The sequence below is a fragment of the Aulostomus chinensis genome, chromosome 18 (assembly GCF_037954235.1).
Source record: "Aulostomus chinensis isolate RoL2024-O1b breed Wild chromosome 18, RoL_Achi_v1.0, whole genome shotgun sequence".
NCBI classification, from domain to species: Eukaryota; Metazoa; Chordata; class Actinopteri; order Syngnathiformes; family Aulostomidae; genus Aulostomus; species Aulostomus chinensis.
In genome coordinates, this window is record NC_141337.1 from 20,400,743 (window position 1) to 20,425,835 (window position 25,093).

The following is a 25,093-nucleotide window of genomic DNA, read 5'->3' on the forward strand; positions in this document are numbered from 1 at the left end:
GAGTCACGGTTGCGGCACAGGGCTCTGGTGGGGACGGTGGCTCGGGGAAGAACAGGCCTGGGCAGCAGCAGTACAACATCTCGCTTTGTCAAGGCAAGGGGGAAGGACAGGAGAGCACTGGTCCAGGAAGAGGTGCGAGCAGCAGTGGAAGAAGAGCGAGCCAGCAGGATGGTTGGGATGCGGCAGCAAGGAGCCTGGACACGTTGGGAGCAGGCAGCAGAGCGCAAAGTCACGTGGACTGAGCTGTGGAAAGCCGTGCCCCAGCGTATAAAGTTTCTGATCCAGGCCGTCTATGACGTACTGCCAAGCCCATCTAACCTGTTCTGTTGGGGGAAGGTGGACTCTCCAACTTGCGCTCTGTGCCAGAAGAGAGGGACCCTGGAGCACATCTTGAGTGAGGGCAAAGAGTGAGGCCAAGACCTGTTCCTCTGGCCTGCTGGCAATGGCACAAGACTGGGAGCTGAGAGTTGATCTGGGGAAGCAATTAAAGTTCCCAGAGATCGTGGCCACAACATCGCTAAGGCCAACGAGCGAAAGAGGGCTAAGTACCAGGAGCTGGTGGAGGAGTGTCGGCGCAATGGGTGGCGAGCGAGATGTGAGCCCATTGGGGTGGGATGCAGAGGGTTTGCAGGCCAGTCCCTCTGCAGGGTTTACAACATGCTGGGCATTACGGGGGCCAGTAAGCGAAGGGCCATCAGGGAGGCCACGGAGGCAGCAGAGGTTGCCTCATGTTGGCTGTGGATCAGGAGAGGAGATCCGTGGGTAGGGTAGCGCTACCTGGACACAAGTTGGGGGATTGATCATCCCCGGCTGGGTCGCCTGGGTGAGAGTGTATGATGTTGTGAGCCCAGGAAACATCACTGATGATGTGTCCAGGTTGCATCACTAGCTGATGTATGTCACAAGGCAGACTGAGCACCTGTTTACCATTTCTTCAATTTCCCCATCACAACCTGGCCACCAGAGATAACTGCGGCCAAGAGCCTTCATACGGCAGATACCTGGATGTTCATGATGGAGATCCTCCAGTAATCTCTGTCGATAAGCTGGGGGTATGATGACTCGCTGTCCCCAGAGAATGCAGCCTTGATCTGCTGATAGTTCCTGTCTGCGCACAAAGTAAGGCTTCAATGCTACATCTTGCATATAACTTGGCCAGCCATTTAATGTGTAGCTCCACACTTTGCTCAGTACAGGATCTTTAAGTGTAGCACTCTCAATGTCTTTTGCACTGACAGGGAGTTCCTCCAAGTGCGAGAAGTAGAAGATACTTCCCTCCTCTGCTGTGTTGTTCACCACTGCTCGGGGTAGGCGTGACAATGCGTCTGCATTAGCATGATCAGCTGATTTCTTGTACTCAATCTCATAATTGTAGGCCATGAGAATAAGTGCCCAGCGTTGCATTCTTAATGCTGCCAACGTTGGAACTGCCGATTTTGGTCCCAGGACGGCCAACAGTGGCTTACGATCAGTGATGAGTGTGAATTTCCTTCCGTACAGATATTTATGGAATTTCTTTACTCCAAAAATGATGGCAAGTGCCTCTTTTTCAATTTAGGCATACTTCCTTTTGGTTTCAGTGAGTGTCCTTGAGGCAAATGCTACAGGTCGTTCTTCCCCATTTTCTGTTACATGTGAAATTACAGCTCCAACCCCATAAGGTGAAGCATCACATGCGATTCGCAATGGCAGGCGGGTGTTGTAGTGTACCAACACCTTGTTCTGCAACAGAAGCTGCTTTGCATCTTCAAATGCTTTGGCACATTCAGCAGTCCAAACCCAGGATACGCTAGAGGGATTATATCTCTTGGCTGGCCTGGGAACGCCTTGGGATTCCCCTGGAAGAGCATAGAGCTCACCTGGACCCCGGCATTGTGGAGGACTCTTCATTCTCACCCGGCTTTGTTATCCCTGATTGTGTTTGATTAGACCAAGAATTCATCTTTTTCTGGAATATTTAGGCCCAAAGTCTTGTCTCATTCTATCCCTTTGTTGGTAAGATAATTAGTGAGTTACTGTGGAACAAATGACCATGGATTGCGCTGACCTAATAACTAATTCGTAGCATTGGCCACAAAGAACATCCGGTTCTCTCCTCAAGTGCCATTTATGAATCTAAAAAGAAAAACTGAATGATTTTGATGGTGTTACCAAGGATGAAGAGGAGGAAAGCCTCATGAGTGGATGCAGTGTGCAAGAAAGTACTATGACACCAATGACACATGATTGAAGACCAAAATCTGATCAAATATGTTCAACGTGATGAGAAGGAAATCAAGACAGATTGACATTGGGAGCATTTCCAGAGACCTCTAAAGCTGTTTCAGTACAGGATTACTAGAAAGTATTTGGAGTACAGTAGATAAAGTACAGGTTGTTTTTCCTCAGGTGTCAGACAAACCCTTAAAGTGGTAACACAATCACATTTACCAGTTCTCCAAATCACAACAAAACTGGCCTCAAAAAGACACTCAGTATAATGTAAATCTTTAAGACAGCATTTTATTATGGATGATTCCTCAATAATATGTATATATTAAGACATTGATGCTTTAAGCTGAGCTGCACAATGATTCACAACGATACTTCTATAAGCTGTACTTGGGCTCCACACAGTGCACCACATGAGCATCACATAACCACTCTTCCCATGTGTAAATGATACATGTAACTAGAGAAAAGTCACATGGATAATTAAAACAATACAATTGAAAAAGACCACACTGCTCTTTTTTGCTGTTTCCAGGTAGACAAACTGGACTATTGACTCATGCACCTGCAGGGTCAGAGGCTGGCATTAGATTCATCTCTGTTTCATTGAGGTGTTCTTCATTTGACTCAGGGCCAATGGGGTGTCTAACAGGATGCCAGAGGACAAACACACGCTGTTGAGGACATAATAAACAAGTATTACAGAAGCATTATGTACCATGTTTTATATACCATGAATGTTTTGATGAAAGATCACGAGTGAGTCAGAATAAAGCAAATCAAACAGGGTCCTCATACCTCCCTGAGGCTGCCCTCAGTCAGCCAGATCTTTCCAATCGCCCAAATACAAACCAAAATAACAGAGGACAGAGTTATGGCCCAGCCTAGATAATGGACCCAGTCTGGGAACACATGTCCTCCTCTGGTTGTGAGGGCCTTGTGATCCAGAAAGGAGCAGATAAAACAAATCTTGAAAGAGAAAACAGAAAGCAAATTGTCAGTCCTGAGGACAGACAGGTTACATGAGCACCGGTAAGTCTCCAAACTGAATGGAACTCACCAACCGTTTGGGACATTTGCTAATTGTCAGATTTTTAGTGCCCAAACAAGCTTACAGATCCCCAACAGAAAGGACGAGCAAAGAGGAGATTACCAGAAACAGAGCAAATTTATTTTGCCAATTTTTTCAAATACGGTGAAAGGAAGTTGCTGTACACAGTGTTTACAAGGTGGTGTGCAATACAAGACGGACAAGACTGTCACTGAGTGACACAACAACACAACAACCACCACACAAGCTGTGTCCCCAGTCAAGGATCTGATGAAACCCTATGTGGAGTATCTCCTCTCTCCAGAGAGCTCCAGACCCTCATAGTTAGCTTAGCTGCAATCAACGCTAGCAGGAGCCTTTAATGCAGGGTTTGTATGAGAAAACAGTCAAAGATGACATCATGAGTGATGGTGAACTCACCATGCAGATCAGCGGGGTGAAATAACGCCAGCACAGGCTGAAAAGAAACCACGGTCTTTGTCCAGTCATTTCCTCAACTGCATCACACATCTGTTCAGCTCCTGCAGTAAAACCACAACTAGTTAGCAACTAATTACCAACCTGCTGGTGGAGAAGATTCCTCAGGTTGATGAAGTGACCTGTCACTCATGTAGTGAACACAGACATGGCTCTGATTAGTACATAGCTACAAAACTGGGAACAGCTGGAAAACTTTGAGACGAGCCAAAGTATCACTGATTTCAACAATGGATAAACAAAAGATTTATATTTAAGACAAAATATTTCCTTTGTGCTTATATGGACATAGTTTGAATAAACTGTTCAGGGATTCATCCTGATTTCATCATCGACTGACTGTGCTGCTTATCCTGTTTGGGGGGGGGGGGGGGCTGGACCACCTTAACCTCTCCCCAGGTTATTATGTGTCCTTCTCTTTCAGCTCTCTACCAGATTATTACACTTCTGTGCAAGACTTCCCAGCAATATCCTTTAGACTGATTTCCCAGCTTCAACTCTATTTGTTTCAGCCCCATTTGTGCCTCCCCCTAGGTCTCTGGATCTCTTGGAACCGACCTTTGCCTGCACCTCAACCACGCTTCTGTCTGCCCCTACATCTCTGTATCTCATGGTACAGACCTGCACTAGAACCTCAACCACGCTGCAATCCGTCCACTTGTCTAATCACTTCCTTAAGTCCAGGTGTGGCCTAATCAGACAAACATCGGGAAACCACCGTTTGCCTGAGTGGAGTGTAGTTGATCAGTCCAAATTCCAAAGTGATTGATTGGTGGTCTGATAAAAGCGTTCTGTGGAAACACAACCAGATGTTCAGCTTCAGTTCCACATGTTAGGAGGAGGTGGAGGTGTGGTTGTGACAGTGAAGGGGTTCATGGACAGACTGATGGACACCAGTTGAGTCTAGAAGAGAGAGAAATGCAGTACCAGACTGTGGTTATCAACATCCTCATGAATATTGAGGTCACCTCCAATCATGACTTGGTCTGATTTAGAACTAAACTGGTGTGACGGCCCTTGGTCTTAGGCCAGGATCTGTGTTGTCCTGTTTCCCTCTTTCCTGCCTGTGCTCCTCCTCCTCCATTCTTCCTCATGTTCTGGCCCCTCCCACCTCGTTGAGGGTTTCGTGCCACCTGGTTTGATTCTTTACAAGCTGGGGAATTCCAAGATGGCGGTCTCTCTCTCCCTCCTGGAAGGCTGGTGCCTTTTTGGCACTCCATTTTGGTTTGGTTTGGGTTTTGATTGTGTTTCGTTAGCATTGGTTCTTGGTACTTATATTTAATGTTGGCAACCACAGTTTCATGGCATCCAACACTCACCTTTCACCACTGACTCTACACCTCATAGTTTGCTTATGTTCAGTAATCTTTAACAAATTATTTGTTTATTTAAACAGCTACTGTGTGGACCTCCCTTCTTGGTTATGCCCATGAACGAGCTTGGCATAACACTGGACACAAACTCTAAGACAGGGGTGGGCAATCATGTGCCATGGAGGGCCGTGTGTATGCAGGCTTTCCTTCCAACCAAACACTTTAACAGGTGATTCCACTGATTAACACACCTTCAGCCACAGAAGAGTGTTAATCAGTGGAATCACCTGTTAAAGTGTTTGGTTGGAAAGAAAACCTGCATCCACACGGCCCTCCATGGCACATGATTGCCCACCCCTGCTCTAAGAATTCAGATCAGAATCCAGAGTCAGGACCAGGAGGAGGGTACTCAATAATAAATCAGAGTGGCTCTAGAGCAGGGGTGTCAAACTGGTCCAGTAGGGGCCGGTGTGGCTGCAGGTTTTCATTCCAACCCAGCAAAAGCAACACCTGATCCAACAAATGAGCTGTGAGGACGCAGCTTAATTGATTTAAGTAGAATCAGGTGTTGCTTTTGCTGGGTTGGAATGAAAACCTGCAGCCACAGCGGCCCCTACTGGACCAGTTTGACACCCCTGCTCTAGAGTTTTCCAGGCTGGAAGAGACAAACTGAGAATCAGGCTTTCAAATGAATTGAAACTTATTTTGAGTCTGGGATTTATTACTAAACTTTCATTGTGTGATGTGCATCTGTGACAGCCCGAGTCTGTGATTTGTTCAAGATAGGCAGAAATTTACCTTTTATCTGCATTTCCTGAAAATGAAAAGGTCCAAGCCTTCAGGAGCACAAGGGAGGAAATGACGGCAATAGAAGGAGGTAAAGAGTCTGATATAGAGGTATGTCGTCTTATATTATCTTTAAATGCCGTTGTGTGTAACGTCGGTAGACATTTCATTTGTAGCAGCTAGATAGCTAAGTAGCAATAACTGAATTAAGCTAATGCTACGTAATAATTCTACGAAAGCTGTTGGACTCAGATAACATGAACATTAAAGACTGAAGGGTATGAGACTGAATGGCAAGCCAGTAGCTCGCCATCTGGACAACTGCTCCTTCCTATGTTCACGTTTACCTGGCAAATATCTTTAATAAAGGCTAACACTAAGTTATCCACAAAAATGGATTTTGGCACTCACTGTCTTGCACCAGAGATTTGAGCGCCACTTGGCATTGTAGCACATTGTTGTGAGCTAGATTGATATTGAATTATATCAATAAATTAGGTTGACACTGGATTAGTGCGTTGCAAATTGGCAGCAATTTGACTCAAGAGAAAATTATGCTGTGGCAGAAATATTTTGCTATTGAGTTCTGTGAGTTTTTATGATTCACACCCAGCCCAGCAGCATGTATGTGTGGATCCCAACAGCCCCACTTAAATAAGATTAGCTGCTACTCAGAGTTATGCTATCTTATTTAAGTGGTCACCACTTAAATAAGATAGCATAACTCTTGAGTAGCAGCTAATCTTATTTAAGTGGGGCTGTTGGGATCCAGTGTTATGAGTCTGTGTGCAGTTCCTTTCACCACTAAATTCTTCCAGTTCTCCACCAGAGGGCCTCACAGAGCAGCAGTCCTGCAGGAGGGTAGACTTCAGCAGGTGTGCAGTGCACACCTTTAGATCAAGCTTCATCAGATTAGGTTTAAGAGGAGCCTGTTGCCAGCCTTTCAGTGCCAGAGTGTTAACCTACAGTGGTCACCTCTACCAGCATTCTGGACCTTACCTTGCACCCTCCCGGCTTCTTGTGATCACCTGCAAACTCTCTGTAAAGATGGATTCTAGGGTTTCTCTCCCCATGGCTGCCTTCACAAGGCTCCTCTTCCTTACTCACCCTCAGCCACAGCATAACCTGTCCACCCTCCAACAAACTCCATGCTCCAGCTCTCCTGGAGTTCACGATTCAGCTGCCTCCTTTCACTCAACACTCCTGAGCTCCCTCCACACGGACTCATTCTCCAAGACTCCATTCATCTCTTCCTGGCGCATCTTCATCTCCACAGTAGGATCTATCACCTCCTTATCATTTCCAAGTCTATAAATCTCTGACCTATCCTCACTCTGTCACAAGTTCCTGAGACTCCCGCGACTCCAGAAACACCCCGGACCCAGCACAATCATCCATTTGTTTCTTTGTAAGTAAGTAAACCACTTAAAATGCCTTACCACCTCAGTGTTTTCCATTTGGGTCAGGTACTTGCAAAAAACCATGACAGGTGCCAGCTTTTATTTCAGAAATTCATAAATTACAACTTCAGTCGAACTAATTTTGAACTTAATTATAACTTAGTCTGAATTAAGTTTGAACTTCCACACAGCTGGTGCAGCAGGATGCAGTAGTTATTTGTCCTAATCTGCAGCTCCATGATGTTGCTTGTATCAGGGTGATATCTACTCTCTAACTGTCCAGATGCACTCAGGAAACATCTGAAGAAGCCCCCAGCTGCTGGAGAAGAAGCATCTGATGTCCATCTACATGATGTCCCTCTGAGGCAGTCAGCTCAGATAAGGTCACTTAAGGTCTCTGTAAGTTCACTTGTAGCGCTGCTATTTTATTATCTTATTAATGTTGAACATTAAAATTACACTGTTACTAATTAAATGAAGTTTATGTGTACTGTGTATGCGGTACCACCCTATGGATGTTCGGTCTGTTTGTATTCAGCTGCAGGTCCAGCATCACTCAGCACTCCAGCTCCCTTCGCTGAGGTCAAGCCTGCAGCCTTAAATAATGAATTAATTCGGTTGAACGAAGCACTGTTTCAATACATGTTGTTGAAGTGAAAATATTTGCTGTCACTAAGAAGACTGAGTAACTTTGTTAGTGTTTCCAAAAGGGCAGGTAATTGTTAAAATATTATGCATTCTTTGATATGTTCCTTTTGTTTAAGTCATTGTAATATATTAAAACATACTTTGCCTTGAAATCATTGTGGTCCCTGATGTTTGTTGGGGGGGGGGGGGGGGTGCAATAAGATCCCAATCTTGCCGAGGGCATCAAAATGGCAAGGGCTGGCCCTGACCACACCCACATCACTTGAGTTCTAGTTTTGTTTTTTGTTTTTTTTAGCATTTTACATGATGACAAATTCAGAAATAGAATTTCGCATAAAACCACCCATCCTGTGGTGCGGCAATCCCCCAATAAACAGGATCCAAATCGCATACCACCAAGCCACGTAGCATAGAAAAGCAGCATACCTCACCAGAACCATGTGCACTGCACCCCACACACCATAAAGCGCACACTGTGCTCCGTGCAGAACAGCATGCACCAGACAGCAAGCAGCAAACATATCCAGTACACTACACTGCATGCAGTACCATACTGCAGGCAGAGTCCAACACAAACATGCTTAAACAGAGCCAAACAAAAATGGAATACCATGGTCCTAATCATTCATTTCAATATTGTAATAAAGGGAAAAAAGAAATAGTGAAAGGGGAAAATTAACAATCTTGAATTCTTTTTATGTTTTGAATTCTGTTGTTCTGTATCGGATACTGCATTACTGTTTCATATGACTTTTCGATGTTAAATGATAGACCAGTATTATACACCTATAAAGCAGGAAAGGTAAGGCAGTGACAGTAGGGACACGGTCACTAAGCCCGCTCCCCTAACCCACCCCAGTGATGACAAGTCTGGATCATACAGCTCCCACCCAGTCACTGCCCTGCCATGTGAGCTTTGGGAGCAATGCCATAGTGGACAACCAATGAGCTGCTGTTGGAGGGCAGTCAGAGTTCCAATTAATTGTAATATATTTTTGCAGCAATCAGCGTGAGGTTGATGTATTTTTTTTAATTTGCTCCAAGGGTCCATATGACCCATGCCAAGGAGGCATGAAAAAGGTGATGAGTTTATCTGAGTGTTTAAACATGATGATATACTGTAGTATCTACAACAGACTTCCAGAATGTTGTGAGTAGGGTGCAGGACCAAAAGGTGGGGAAAACTGCTTTTTTGTTTTTACAATGCTGGCAAAGGAAAGACATTTCATTATCCATTCTGGACAATTTTTCAGGTGTGTAATAAATTCTATGGAGGATTTTAAATAAAGAGTCTCATAGGAGCAGCTATCAACTTCAGAACAAAAGAAAGACCAGTCAATCTCCAGATCCTTTTGCCTCTGGTTGTGTCTGTGTTTATAATCAGACTTTCTGATAAGGATTTGTACACTTTAGACAAGCATTTTGTGGATTTCCCTTCCTTATTAATAATCCCTTCTATTTTGGGTGGTCTTCCATTGGGTTCTCAAAGAGTGCCTACACATAGCTCCATCACATGACGAATCTGAAAAAATCAAAATAAATGATTTGATTTTAGTAAATAAACTCTGTGTGGGTGTGACCCTCTATAGACCTCTCTATCATGGAATTGATCAGCTGGTCTCTCAACGCTATTGACACCATATTTTTGACAAGGAAATCAGGACCGGAGGAGCCTGCCTGTCCGCATGGAACCCATCCTGTGGGCTACGTCTTAGATTCCTAGGGTGATGGCGTGACGCATGCTTGACGCCTCTCTCCGTGGAGGACATCAAGGACCTCTACTTATTTGGATTCATGGTTGATGGGCTTCTCCTCGTCAGACTTGGAGGTGCCCTCACATACCGCAAAATTGTCAAGACGACGGCTGCCACCAGATCTGGATCTCCACAACTGACCGTCATTTACAACGCAATTAATGAGGTTGGCAGAGTGGTGCAACAACTCACTGTGTTAGCTCATGAACAGAAACGCAACATTGACACCATCTTGGAGCAGTTGGCCGCTCTGCGTAGAGAGGGATGTTGAAGACCAGTAAATATAATTTTCATATGAATTGGATTGGACTGGAAGAGAAGACGGATTGGAATGTGTGCTCCTCTGCCCAAACCGAAACACAGCGACCTTATCAGCTACTGAAGGTCATCTGCCCCATTGTTTATCCTCCAGAACTCCACCTGCCTTGGTGACGCAAATGGCACGTAATATCCTCCCCTCCCCCGTTGTGCTCCTGACCTCCTCCCCCAATCCTCCTCCCCGTCTCCTACCCAATCCCGCCTCTGCCCTCTCCACCTCCCTTGGGGTGGTAGCACCGACCATGGCTGCAGCCTACCCCCCAGGCCTGGCGGCGCAGCGATGCCTCACTCTCACTTGCCTCCATTGGGACAACGGACTGTTGTCCCAATGTTGTCCCAAGTTTAGCGTACATACACAACAAATGTACAGGTGCTGTTGTTAATTCTGAAGTGTACCATTATTATGATGAACCTGTAATAATTGTGACTGGTTGTGAGAGCTGCATCAGGCAATTGAGTGTGTAATTCCATTTCGCCATGGGCTCGATCCCTTGGTGACAATAAACTGAGTCTGAGTCTGAGTCGGAAGATGGAATGGCATCAACTGCTGTGAGAGCTGTATAGAATTCCACTGGAATACCATCCAAGCCAGTTGTTTTGCTTTTTTGGAGAGAGTGCAGTGTTGGTTCTGTAGTGAGACAGTGGGCGGAGCTGTCTCCTGGCAAGAGAGAGGCTAATTGGGCTGATTGGACACCTGGGGGATGTGAGAGGAGAGGTGAGGAGCTAACAGAGGACAATCAGTGGGAGTCTGGTCGCTGAGGGACATTTGCTCTTTCTGGTGGCTGGGACCCCTTTGGACTGGGATGGTGCATTCGCCGCCAGTTAGGGCTGCCGGCACGAAGATAGCAAGGCAGGGGAGCTGTGGATGGGGTGAGGAGGGTAGGTTGGTTGCCTCCTGTAGATAGCCAGGGCTTGGGCATTAGTGGGGTTGCCGGCTGCCGCCCTCTATGGCCGTCTTTCCCGCAGCACTCCACTACCGGTGCTGTTGTGGCTCCTGAGCTGAGATTTCTTTAGAAGCACTGCCTCGTCAATGGGTGAGTTGAGTGCACATTAACATTTTGTTGTCTGTGTTTCATTATTATAGTTTTCGTGCATGTTAAGTGTTATTGTTTGTGTACTCATTTTTAAACTGTGTGGGGAGGGATGCATTCGGCAGCTGGGAAAGGTATGAAAGCATGGGGGAGGAAGGACCTGTATGCAGGAGCTAAATCAAGTTGCAGTGGTGTGTTGTTTAAGTAAGCATGTAGTTGTGCTGTTTAGGGTGCAGTGTCATGCTGTGATTTACAGAAGATTGCAGCGTATTAGAGCTAGTCTATTGCTTATCTAGCTCTGTGGGTAAAGCTCTGCATTTTGGCTCCTCTCTTAGCCATCTACCTGCTGGCTGTCCGAAAATTGCCTGGTCCCTGTGCCCTATCATGATTATTTTAAATGAAAGAAAGTACTTTTTTTAATAATAGAATTCGGTGTCTCAGTGGTCTTATTCAAATCCTCTGACAGATGGTAAATCCTAAGGATTACTCCAGTTCTTTGTCTAGATATGACCTACTGTATGTTGGGTAGTTAGTGTCAGCAGAGAAGTATCCTTCAGAAAGGAGTTGTGTCCCCCCAGTGCAGCGATAGTTGGATTTGTATAATTCCTTATAAGACGCTTTAAATGTCTCATTGATTTGAACTGGATCCATTGTTGTACTACAGTTCTGTTGTACTTCTGAACCTATACAGATGTCATCAAACTCCCCCAAACAGTCTGCTGACAAACCCAAGGTCCAGAACATCCAGATCAGCAGTTTAGTCCTAAACATTTTATTATATCCCTCGCACCATTCATATTAACCCCAGCTCTGATCATTTCCTATCAAAAAGCCATCAGATACATCCATTGGAGTTGTCATTGAGGGAGGGGCCACACATCAACCAAGCAGAAGGAGACATGAAACACAGCTGCTGGAAAATGTCAGTGATTCTGCACTGGTTTTAAGTGGATGTGCCAGTCTTGTCAACTGTGAGGTGACAATACCTATCAAAACAATTAATGTTAAGTTCTTGTTTTACTTTGTAAGCTCTTCCCTCCTGTATCTTTGTGTGCTCGTCAGTCTTGATGAGTGCTGCACCTAATCAGCCCTCGTCAGTCACAGTCCTGCTCCAACTGTTTCTCAGCCTATCAGCTCCTTCCTGCCTTTCTGGTTTCTACTTGATTCTTGTTTTTTCACCAGAGAGGTTAACTAGGAAGCAAGTTCAACATAGCCAGGCTTTCTTTCAAGAAGCTGGCTTGATAAACCCTAAACTCTCAATCAGAGGTCACTGGTATCATGACAGTGGATGTGATTTTTCGCTGTCAATCTACACTTTCTGCTTCTGGCTCTGTGCACGTCCCCATAAAAAGGGTGTGTAACGCATCATGTGACTCTTTGGAAATGGATGGAACGCATGCTGCCGACTTTAGTCAAGAAGAACAAGTGACTATGATGGAGGTTATGAACAACATCAATTATGACAACAAAAAGCAGCACAGTTGCTGCCAATGAGGGTTGAGAGGAATGCTGGGAGAAGACCAGCGATGGCATCAGGTCATCAGTTGCTGGATTTATTTTACCACTCAGTGCTGCAAACTCCCTCAGGAACCCTATGAAGGAACCAGATTCATGCATCACATCACTCCCTCTGGGCCTCCCACATCCACAGCTCTTAAACTTTAGACTTGATGCACCAGGTTAAAATGTTGTACTCAGGTAGTACATTCAGGTCGGACTCAGTCCCAGAATAAAGGATAAGCAGAAACACTTTAATGTTTGGCAAAATCATAGTGAAATTAATTTTATTGATTGAATATTATCCATGCTAAATACCAAAAGACAATCAATTTTCTTTCTTTTTTCAAAGTATTGTCTTTGCATGGTTAGTTTTTTCTATTAGTTTCTTTTTAAAATTTGAAACAGTTTCATATAATTCAAGAAAATCCCAACCCACAAGTAACCCTAACACAATCTTCACAATATGACATTTCAAAACAATGGTAAATATATATATAAAACAAACTTAATCAGTTTTCTAATTGGTGTTCTAATAGCTGTGGTACCAGCAGTGCTAAATTTCCTCCGCTGGTAGTGCGTTGTGACCAGCTTGGAAAGGCGCATGTGGGGACCTCACTGCTTCCCATATTTCACATGCAAGTATTCATCATACTGATGATTAATATAGAGTTTAGCTTTTGTTTTGCTTGCTTTTTAAACGAGAGTTACGAATGTAACTGCGGCTCTATGAATCCCAAATGACCGCCAGAGGGCGGTGCTTAAAGCACTGAATGTTCCCTTCGTGCATAGGCAACCCGAGTATGAATACCATCAATGTCACCTGTGACCCCTGGATGACCCAGGAAAGGCAATATCTTCCGGTGTCATCAGGGGTTCTGTTCCTACAGAGCCTTCTCGCGACAACGTGAGGATTCTGAGTGGCAGAATGCTCTGGCGGTCATTCGGGATTCATAGAACCGCAGTTACATTCATAACTCTCGTTCTATTTCATCTCCGCTGACTGCCAGAGGGCGGTGCTTAAAGCACTGAATGACCAATACCAGCAGAGTCACGAGAAATCCCCAGTACACCCTTCATTGGGTTGACTCGGAGGACTCCGGTAGGAGAATCGTACTCAGGGGATGGGGAGTAGCTACATTCACCCTGTAGAGCCTGGTAAAGGTGGTAGGCAATGCCCATGAAGCAGCAGTGCAAATAGCTTCCAGGGGCACTCCTCTCAGGGCAGCCCATGAGGTTGAAACACTCCTGGTGGAATGGCACCTCACATCAGATGGCATGGAGCGGTCATTCGCGTGTCATATGACGTCCACTATCCAATGGGAGAGCCGCTGCTTTAAAAGAGCGCAACTAATTTTAGGGCCACCTTGGCACACAAAGAACTGGTCTGAGCACCAGATGCTTGCGGTAGCTGCAACATATAGTGATAGGGCCCGCACGGGGCACAACAATTCCAGCCTGCCCCCCCCCCCCCCCCCCCCCTTGGCGGAGGGTCAAACCGTGCGAGTCTCACAGGAAGGTTGAGCTGTGGGCTGGACAGCACCTCTGGAAGAAAAGCCGCATTCTGCCACAATGTGACCTCTGAGCCATCCAAATTCCATCTCAGGCATGAGGGACTAACTGATAGTGCGTGTAGCTCACTAACACGCTTTGCTGAAACAACTGCTAGCAGAAAAGCAGTCTTATATGACAGCCATTTGAGCCCTGCCTGCTCTAAGGGTTCAAAGGGGGATTGGCACAAGGCGTCCAGCACAACAGGCAGGTCCCATGCTGGAGCCCGTAGGACTCTCGGGGGCATAGACTATGAGCCCCCCTCAGGAAGAGTGACACCAGGCTATGACTTCCCACTGTGCGATTCTCAACCCTGCTGTGTCGACAAGATATTGCCACCACGTTAAAGGTGGCGGCAGAGCGGCCCCCCTCCAAGAGGGACAGTAGAAACTCGAGAATAATTTGCACAGAGCAATGCACTGGATCCTCACCGCGGCTTGCACACCACGCAGAGAACAGCTTCCACCTGTTTCCATACTGCAACCGGGTGGATGGTGCTCTGTCTTCCGAGGCAAAAAGATCGACTCCCTCCCTGCCGAAGAGGTCCCAGATTGTGTGCACGCATTGTCTGCAGAGGCATTGTCTGCCTCTGCATGGAACACTGAGGACCATAACCGCCAGTAGCACGAGACTGCGCTGATGGATGGGCCCGCATGGCAGCCAAGGGGGCCCCAGACCTGCCGGGGGGAGGCAGGCTCCTACTGAGACCTGAAAACTGCTGACTGGTCTCCCGGGCTCAAACAGCTCGCTCCAGCACCTCCAGTGCGGCAGAGCCGAATATCTCCCCTGGCTCCACAGGAACGCTGCGGAGGATCCTACTGCACGCCTGGGGGACTGTGCAAGCCATACTTGCCAGCAAATCTCGACCAGGAAAGACATCATCCACCCGAGTTCCCTTGACATGAGAACGAAAGCCTGCAGAGACGCATCACTGAAGCCGATGATGGAGGCCTCAGCCCTCCCGTCCTGCAGAGAAGTGGAGAACGCAAACATAAGGTGGGCCAAGGAGTTGCCAATGCAGCCAGCACATGCTCCAGCATTGTACGCCCTTGTAAGAAGGTCGTCCGTGATCCTACATTGAGGTCAAGGGCGCCTGACACCCGCAGCGCCTCGTCCGGAGACACGATGGGGGATGCGACGGCTGGCTCAGCAGCAGGCATGCGGTCCAGGCCAGCTCCTACAGCACCATGCATGGCTGCCAGGGCTCGACCGTCAGCTGAAAGACGTGAAAGAGCCCCAGTATCCCTCCAACAAGTGTGTAACTCCCTCAGATATTCCTGTGAGGCGGGGACAGCAAAAGTGGTGGGGGCCCGCCTGCGCCTGAAGAAGGTGCTCTCAGATACTGCTTCAGCCTGCAGTGGTATGTCCAGCCGCAGGCACTCCAAGGCTGCACACGAATGGCCTGCATGGAGCTATCACCTGCCTCACTCAAAGAGCTCTGAGCCGAGGACAGGGAGCCAGGGTCTGAGGCTTGAGAGGCCCTGTCTCCATCTTTGTCCTGGAAGTGAGAGGCCAAAGCTGCCAGAGAGATAACGTCATCTTCTGGATCCAACACAGGCATTGGTGGGGTGGATTCCCCTGGGCCTCCAGAGGAGCGTCAGAGCGACCAGCTTGTAGAAGGGACCTCATCTCAGCCAACTCTGCAGACAGTCGACTTACCTCTGAAGAAAGCCTACGTCCTGATTTCGCCCTTTTCCTGGAGGGTGCAGCAGCAGCGGCTGACTCCTGTCAGCCAAATGTGAGCACAACCATGGCAGCAGGAGGGCGCCATCGGCTGGGAGAAGGGGCGCGAACACTGCCTTCACCAGCAGAGGTTCCGAGCAAATCAGAGAACATAACAAAAAACAACTGCCGTGAAGGCTCTGGCAGGAATTGTTCTCCTCTTTTTTTAATGCGAAATCAAGCAACTTTAACACAAAACTAGCTACCGCAATACCGGGAGCGGGGAGCGCAATGCTACCTTCAACGCCAGTAACCGCAACTTACACAGCCGTAAGTGAAAAAAAAACAACTTAGCCAACGCCGCCACTAACTCAAGCAAGCTAATCAGAGCTAAACAAAATTAACAGCCATTGGGGGGAGGGAGCGTGGACGCTGCCTACACTGGCAACTGTTGACACAAAGTGTGGTGACCCTGGAGTGAGACAGGTGAAAGGTTCACCACCAGGGAGAGCTAGACGCTCTCTGAAGCAGCAACAGGGCACAGAGACACACCTGAAGCTGAGTCAGCCACCAGGACAGACAAGGCACTCCAGCCCAGCTGCAGCTAATCAAGGCCCGATTAGCTGGAGGTATAAAAGGAAGGCAGAAGACACCAGATGGGGAGAATCATAATGTGGCTGATGACTTGGAGCCACCTGAGGAAGAAGAATTATACTTTTCATCCTGAAAACTTTCTTTTGAACTTTCAATAAATGGCCTCACGGCCTGTTTGAGCACAGAAACTGTGTTTTTGGGTTGTATAGTCAGAGGTCTTAACCTACTCCCTCCTGGGTCACCTCAAAAGTAAGCAGGGCACTACTTACCGTGAGATGCTGGAAAAAAAAAACAAAGACAGACAGTGTCGCAGCCCTTGGAGGGCAAGCTTCGCTGCTCCGACCAACAAAGTCATAGGGCTTCCAGCAACGGTACCGAGGAGAAATGTAGACCGAAGAAATCAGGGTCTTATAAGTTTAGAAGAGCGGTTAGCCAATGCTACCAGATGCATACGGATGCACGTGAGATGAAAAAAAGGAACAGAATCCCTGCTGACACCGGAAGATATTGCCTCTCCTGGGTCATCTGGGGCTCACAGGTGACATTGTTGGTATTCATACTTGGATTGCGCATGCGTGAAGGGAACATTCAGTGCTTTAAGCCCCGCCCTCTGGTGGTCAGCAGGGATGAAATAGAACTGTTGGTTGCATCAAGTCCTTCCCCCCTCCTCTCTGTGTTTGGGTCCTGCAATCACCACACGACAGAAGAATCTAACCAACTATGGACCCAGCTGCAGTCAACTCCAATTCCCGCTGGGCGGACCAAGCCACCACAGCAACGCTACCACAGCCTCATCCTGTTTTTCTCTGTTGGACCCCAAAGCGGTTCTGCCTTCACAGTCAGCCTCCACAGTGGCTCCTCCTTCATCTCCAGTATTTGGGCCACCCTTCTAAGCAGCTCACCAGTCACACCACCACCACACAAAAGACCAATCTGGATGCACTCACTTGTACAAGCACTTGCTGTTGAACCGAAAACTCAAAAATGTCCAAATTTATGACTGTGAGCAATCAAACGTTACAGGTTGTTTTTGGTTTTTTTTTTACACTCACAATATATAACTGGGGAGAAACATTAGGGAAATACAAATTTTCTATCAAACCTGAACTGGGTCAGACTTGATGCTGTGGTCCCATTTTGTGTTCCAGTTCTTGCATTCTTGCTCTGTGTTCTTGTTTCTGTGCCAAACCTCTACGACTCAATGCCATGAGATTAAACCTACATACCCTCCTATCTGCCTACATCATCCATTCACAGCTAGATAATGAAAATGTAAACTCTCATAAAAACCACTTACCAAAGGCCCAGGCAACTGCGACCAACTGGACCAGACAAATGAATAATAAACATGCTCCACTGAAACCATAATGGTCAACCACTTGGAACTGGTAGATTCCACCCTGGAAAACACACAACGGTTACATGAACATAGTGCCACTTTAAATAGAGACCTGAGTTGATTTGACAGTAAACGCTGTAACCTCCAGCGTAGGTACGCGTCACCACATACTCTACACCAGAGGCTGAGGAGCACTTCTTTGGTGACACAAACAGCTGTGAGCAATTGGCCTTGTAATGTAACGTCCTCCAGTGTCTTCAGTGCTGGGTCATAGTCCAACTCCCCACTAGTGACCGAGAACTGAAGAAACTTTTGCCTGACAGCAGGAACATCTTGAAGGAAACAACAGTCCAGTTCTCCTCAAAAAATGATCAAACTAGGCAACTGAATTCAAACCTCTTGTAAGTGAAGACGTTTTGCCTCTCATTCAAGAAGCTTCTTCAATTCTAAAATTCTGGTGGGAAGTATCAGGTATATAACCATTCAAGGGGGTGGTGGCAAAGAAAAAATTAGTGGTGGTCAGGCCAGAACAATAGGCTCATTAGGTGGTGATGTGAGTCGTTGGCCTCAGTTTCGGGTCGTTACCCCTCCTAGCCCTCTTAGGAGGGTCGTTCAGGTCACCTGAATGAAAGCGTGAAAGCTGACCTGTACAGGGGAGACAAAACAACCACTGCACAAACGCATGGTGCAACACAGGAGGGCCACAACCACAGGCCAGGACTCAGCAGTCCACCTCCACCTCAAGGAAAAGGGGCACTCCTTTGAAGACTAAAAGGTACGCGTTGTAGCCAGGGAGGATGGAAGGTTTGAAAGAGGGGTGAAAGAAGCCATTCATGTCAAACTAGAATGCCCATCTTTGAACAGAGGAGGGGGCCTCAGACACCTCTTAATACCCACCTACAATGCCGTCCTTAGATCCCTCCCCAGGCGGTGCAGCCAGCTTTCATGCCTTCATTCAGGTGACCTGAACAACCCTCCTAAGAGGGCTGGGAGGGGTAACGACCCAAAACTGAGGCCAACGACTCACATCACCACATAATGAGCCTATTGCTCTGGCCTGACCACCACTAGTTTTTTCTTTGCCACCATCCCCTTGGGTGGTTATATATGTGATACCTCCCACCAGAATTTTAGAACTGAAGAAGCTTCTTGGATGAGAGGTGAAACGTCTTCACTTACGAGAGGATTGAGTCCAGTTGCCTAGTTTGATCATTTTTTGAGGAGTATGATGACCTGGATAACTGAGAATATTCACAGAAACAACAGTCCAGTTGACTCTGACACAGCACTTCAGAGGTATCCTGACCTGGATTTGAATCTTCACTGACACATTTCCTCCTCTGTGTTTCCACATGCTCAATTCCATGACATGGGCTCCAATTAAAAACAGTGTGCTTCATTTAAGGGGCCATAGTTGAAAGCACACAGAGAAACTCAACACAGTGGCATTGAAGTCCCACTAGTGTTTCTGAGGTGTAATGGCCGGACCATCACCAGAAGAATAAATGTTCATCTACATGTTTGTCATGTCTATGTGGCACAGACCCAACACACAACCATGAACCAAACTCTTTGGGGCTCGATTTCCAAGGAAAGATTCTAAGAAATAAAGTTCAGTTTTAACATTTAACTGTAACCCTTATAGTCAGTGGGAGATTATGAGTATGAGTGTGATGGGTTAGTGTACACCTGTCTAGTACCTGAGTGGTGAGAGAAATCTGAATGATGAAGCAGGCAGAGCAGAAGAAGAGGAGGAAGATTTCTCGACGCCAGGGTCTGCGCATTTGCCTGGGAAACATGTCAATCACTGATGCTGTGATAGTCTCCAGACCTACAAACTGTGAGACGCACACACACACACAAATTATGTTAATTTCCAATTCATTTGGAAATTCATTCATTCAATTATTCTGGAGCTGCACTACCAGTAACGTGGGCTAACGGGCTGTGGGAAGCCTCCCTTCTAACTCCTCCCCCTTCCTGTTTCCATGATGCTGGTGGCGGTGGAACCAGAACAGAGAAAAGTTGAATGAGATTATCAGAACTGGTCTTACCACTGTGTCCAGTCCCAGCAGAAGGAGCATGATGAAGAAACAGGCAGCCCACAGCTGAGGCAGCGGCATCATGGCGACAGCCTGAGGAAACGCAATGAAGGCCAGACCAGGACCTGAGAGGACAAACAGGAGCATTCCAGTGTTGGGTTGCTGAATGCAGTCAGTCAGATTCCACAGACAGCTTTGGTGTCTCAATGGTACCTGAGTCAACCACCAAGTGGATAGGACTCCCCTGTTTGTGGGCCATGAAGCCCAGAACTGAGAAGACCACAAAGCCGGCAACAAAGCTGGTGGCACTGTTGAGCAGACACAACCAGAGACTGTCCCTGCAGACACACACAGACAATGGACTTGAGTACACAACCCTACTAGAAATAACCTCATTACAGTTAAAACCACCTCTTCAGGCCCAACTGTTAATTCAACTAAAATCTGTCTACCTGATGTCAGAGCACTTACAAATATGTCTTTTGTCTGCCAGGATTTTGTTATGACCAATAATATTGACTTTTTTATCATCACAGAATCCTGGTCAAATCCTGATGTGTGCCCCCTCTTCATTCAATCGTCCCCCCAAACTAGGTAGTTCTCCAACAGGCCTGGGGGGGGGGGGAGGGGGGGGTGGCTGTCATAAATGATTTTACCTGTTCTCCACTTCCACTTGCATGTTTTTCTACATTTGAAAGTCTTGGTCTTATTGTGAAGAACGACTTGCCCTTTCTATGGGTTTTAGTCTACAGACTAAGACTTTACTTCCATTTCTGTGCAAGAATTTCACGTTTTATCGGTCATTATGATGGAACATGACCGCATCCTCTTCCTTTGTGGTTTTGATATTCATGTTTGTTGCCCTTCTTCCTGTGGGTTTGCTTCTGATTTTATCAAATTTTTAGATTCTTTTAATCTGCCCCAACATGTAAAGCACCCCGCCATGTCAAAGGGCATACACTGGATCTTGTGATTTCCTGTGGATTCTGTGTTGATGATGTGAATTTGGGTAATTTTCGGATCCTTCTGCCGTGCTTCTCCGGATTTCACTCCTTGCTTCCAACTTCAAATCAACCTCTCTGATTTGCTCCTGCACACTAGATTCACTCTCTGTTCCAACCTTCTGACAAGCTTTCATTGCCACAAACTCATTTTTCCACAGCAGTGAGCATGACTTTATCATTGATGAATACTTTTAACAGTTCCTGCACAAATATCTTGGACTCAATAACTCTGGACGGCTACAGAAAGATGAAGCCTTCCTCTCTGACTTGGCTCAATGTGGATATAAGGAAGTTAGAGATGAGGAGGGTAGACAGAAAGGAAGTGGAGAATAAGACAGAATCAGTGCTTCCCTTGCTTCCCTCCACAATTTTATGTCACTATTGTCAGGATCTGCATTTATTTGTCTACATTTCCTGTTTTATTTTGAAGTCTATGTGCAGTTGTGTTGCTGTTAGTTTTGCTTCCTGTTTTTTTTCCCTCCACTGTGATTGCTGTCTCTGCCCTCATGTCTTCCACCTGTTTCTCGTTCCCCTGTGAATTTAAGCCCTGCCTCATTCCCTGTGTCTGTGCCAGACTGTCTTTGTTACCTTGTGTTCAAGCTCTTGAGTGTCTTGGACCCTTGTTGCCTCCTGTGTAGGACCTGTTGTGTGACTTCTGGATTTTGCCCATTCCCTGTCATCTTTATTTGCCCCCTTCTGATTTTTGACATTTGCTATGTTTTGGATGAAAGAGCTGGTGCTGTGGACATAGTACTTCTTCCTGGATTCTCTTTTTGCATTTGGGTCCTTGCACATTGACCCCCTTACAACTACAGTATATCAACACAAAGTCAAAAAAGCTGGAAATACTTACTTTTCAGAGCTCATTGAAAATCAAGGTCATATCTCAGAACTTTAAAGTGATAAACTACAATTGGTCCACTGGGTTGCTTGCACCCTCCCCAGAGAAATGCAATTCAACACAGAACTCAGAGAAGCTGATGTTGATCCCTGCGCTGAAGCATTTTAATGAAATCTCTCATTCAACCGTGGGATGCATATAACCCTTCCTAAATCATCCACCTGTCTTCAGATTGCATCCCCACTTGGTTTTTAAAAGTTGTGTTCCAGATGGTTGGTCCAGATATCTTTGCAATTATCATACAAATCTAAATCTAAATATAACTGCTCTATATCTTCGGGATTTTCCCCTCATATTTTAAACATGCCATTGTTTACCCCCTTTTTCAACAAGCCCTCTGTCGATCCCTCTGTTTTAAACAAGGGAAAACAGTAAATGACTTGAAAGTAGAGCTGATAAACTCCTTTACTCAAGTAAACCTGAAAACTACAACAGCACCTTGGCTCAAGACGGCACCAATTATGTGGTGCATCAGAGGAGTAATGAATTGAATTTGGATACTGAAAATAATTTCTCTGGATCTGCTGTGAAGATGCAAAAGAAGTGAGAATTGAGGAGGTTCAAGTATGTAACAGCAAAACTCCTGACCCAACCAGTCATATGGTTAGCTTAAGTTGTCATGAATACCAGGCTGTAAACATTGCCAAACATCACTGTAAACCGATTGTAAAACTAAATGGTGAGAATGAGATTTGCTAACTTCAGCATCTTGAAGAAAACTCAGAATGGAGATGTTCGATCATTGAAGGAATCACTGATCACAGCCTTACCTGAAACAGTTGTTCTTGCTTTTATTGAAGCTGCTCAGAGTGATTAGCGCTCCTGACCCAACACTGTAGGAGTAGAGAACCTGAGCACATGCCTCAAGCCACACCTGTGATAGAACAACAGTGACAGAACATTTGCCAGAATGTCAACATCCTTGTCCTTGAACTTCTTGACTCCCTACACCAATAACATGGGTCAAAAATACCCTTTAATGAATTGTCTTCAAGGACAAATGAAGTAACAAATGTTTCCACATTTGTGAAAACATGTCCACTTTTCTGAATGACAGTGTCATGAACAAGGACATTGTGACCAACTAAGTTGATGTGGCTCTTTTCAAACTCACAGTTCTCATTCAGAATGAGGCCTTCATCCACTATCTTCTAGAGGACATGTCGTCTTTGTTTCCAGCTGTTCCATCCACATACTAATATAGCCTCATAACATGCCCTTGAAACTCAAATATCTGAGACAGATCAGGTTAACTCCTCAGTGGCCTGCAGTGCAAAAGCGCAATAACTTGACAAGGCATGAAGGTCTTGAGGGGTCCATCCATCAATTCTCATCACCACTCATCCTGTACAAAGTCACAGGGATCTGGGGCCAATCCCAGCTCTCACTGGGCAAGGTGCAGCTTACACACTGGACAGGTTGCCATCAAAGAGCTGACACACAGCATCCACACCTACGGGCAACTTAGGGTCTCCACCTAACCTAACTTTCATGGTTGTGGTCAATGGAAGGAAGCTGGAGCACCCAGAGAACCTTCACAGGTGAGGGTAGAACATGCAAACTCCACACTGAAAGGCCCCAGCCTGCCATGAGACTCTATTTCTAGTTCTGGATCATTGATCCTGGATCTTAGTTTGGAGGGGGTTCTGGCTCTGATGACCTATAGGTTGATTACCCTAGACTACCACAGCTCCTTTTGTTCTTTTAGGCCGGACCTCCAAACTCCCTTAATTAGCTTGAGTACTGCATGATCTCATTTTTTTCTCAGTGAATGCACATCTGGTGGGAAAGTGACTCTCTGAGTTGGTGTCCTCATTTTTATGTTGCCGGTCTCTTAAAGAGCCATTTGCTTCTGTTGAGACTGTAACAGTGTGGTAGAAGTACTTTGAGCAAAAGAACAAAAGAATAAGGCATGAAAACAACATGAAATGATTCGTCAGCTGTGTGTCACCTGAAGATCTGCCAGGCGAGAGGGATCTGGATACAGGTAGTAGACCACGCCCTGCCAGGCTCCTGGCAGCGTCAGCCCTCTGACCAGCAGGATGGCCAGCATCACATAGGGGAACAGCGCCGTGAAGTACACCACCTGAAATGTCAGCTCTCATTCAGCACGTTGGCCACATGCAGCACAATCCCAGGTGATGGTTGTGTCTTGATCTGCTCCGTATGTTAGAGGATGCTTCTGCAACACCGTCCTCTGGCTTGAGTTCACTTTACTGTTCATACTTAGAGATTCTAAGATGGGACGTGAAGCCCAGCTTTGGTCTGAATGACACAAGGGATTATTCATTTGTTCATCTAATCCTTCAAAGAAGACTCTGGGGTCACTTGGGTGAGGTCTTGCCAGAGAAGCCTTTCAACACAATTCTGAATTCTTTTGAATTTTTAAATTTCATTTAAATATTTTGGAAATATTTTCAATTTGCAGTGACATCTTTTTTCAAATTACTGAAAGTTTTCCCAGTAGGTGTGTCCTACAACAGGCCGACAGGTATCCCAGGCCTTAGCTTCCATGGGTTTACTTTGTATGCATGAAGCCGGAGTACCAGAGAGAACCCACACAGGCACAGGGAGAACATGCAGACTCCACACTGAAAGACCCCGTGCCCGAGCTGGGATTCTAAACCAGAACCTTCTTGCTGTGAGGCGACAGTGCTGACCACTGCACCACCGTGCTGCCCGAAATGTGTCCTTTGCACAGGACTACACTTTGTGAGGGCAGAACGCCAACAATAACCACTTTGGGACATAGCTATCAATACCTGAGAAGCACCTGAGTCCATCAAAAACTTTGCTTTATATGTGGCAAAGCCAGTGATATGTATGTTTCTGGAGACAGGTTGTATTCCAGAATCCTTAGATCAGCATGTTCACAGACCTTTCCAGTGGAGTGGACTCCTTTCCAGGTGCTGAAGTAGCAGGTCAGCCAGGAAACTAGGAGACACAAGACCAGCTCCCACTTCACCGTCCCCACATCCTCTATTCCCCCCGACATGGACAACAATTCTCTCCTGTATGGGACATCAGACAGACAATAATGGTCACATGCAAAACTAGAAATTGTTGGAAATTGTTCTTTTCATAGCTATGTCATTTTCAAGCTTAACTTCTCAAGCTGTACGTACAAAGAAGGTTCAGTATTAAGGTACAAAGTGTCTCTGCTTTTTATCCCAAGCAGGCATCATCAGCAGTCCAGAACAGGTCACATGAGGGTGAGCCAATCACAGAGAAGAACAACCAGTCTGCAGAGCGTGCAGAGCGGATGTGACGTCTAACTGTTGTGCACTCTTGACCTTAGACAGACAAAGAAGCAGGTGTGGGGAGATGTGTGTGTGTGTATCAGATAATTAGCTTCTCAATAGATCATCATCGCCATACATGAGATTGAAAGAGTTGTCCAACCAATCAGAAGAGGGAACCGCCCTGCGATTGGGGAGATTCACCTACATTTGAAACATTGTTTAACTCTCTAAAAAACACTGGATCAGGGACGGCGACTTTGTCAGACTTGGTG

General features: G+C 46.3%; 1 protein-coding gene across 1 annotated transcript in view; it reads right to left on the bottom strand.

Moving 5' to 3' along the window:
* Positions 1–2,644: 2,644 nt before the first annotated feature.
* The window catches only part of LOC147245618 (sodium- and chloride-dependent betaine transporter-like), a 34,195-nt gene continuing 11,746 nt past the window's right edge, over positions 2,645–25,093 (bottom strand). The window contains exons 5-14 of the mRNA XM_086183827.1: positions 24,458–24,590; positions 23,531–23,665; positions 22,350–22,453; positions 19,888–20,012; positions 19,687–19,799; positions 19,333–19,470; positions 17,591–17,693; positions 3,683–3,783; positions 3,010–3,180; positions 2,645–2,885 (exon numbers count right to left, since the gene is read on the bottom strand). Of these exons, the coding sequence (XP_086039953.1) occupies positions 2,769–2,885; positions 3,010–3,180; positions 3,683–3,783; positions 17,591–17,693; positions 19,333–19,470; positions 19,687–19,799; positions 19,888–20,012; positions 22,350–22,453; positions 23,531–23,665; positions 24,458–24,590 (1,240 nt within the window). The 3' untranslated portion in view covers positions 2,645–2,768. The remainder of the gene's footprint in view (positions 2,886–3,009; positions 3,181–3,682; positions 3,784–17,590; positions 17,694–19,332; positions 19,471–19,686; positions 19,800–19,887; positions 20,013–22,349; positions 22,454–23,530; positions 23,666–24,457; positions 24,591–25,093) is intronic.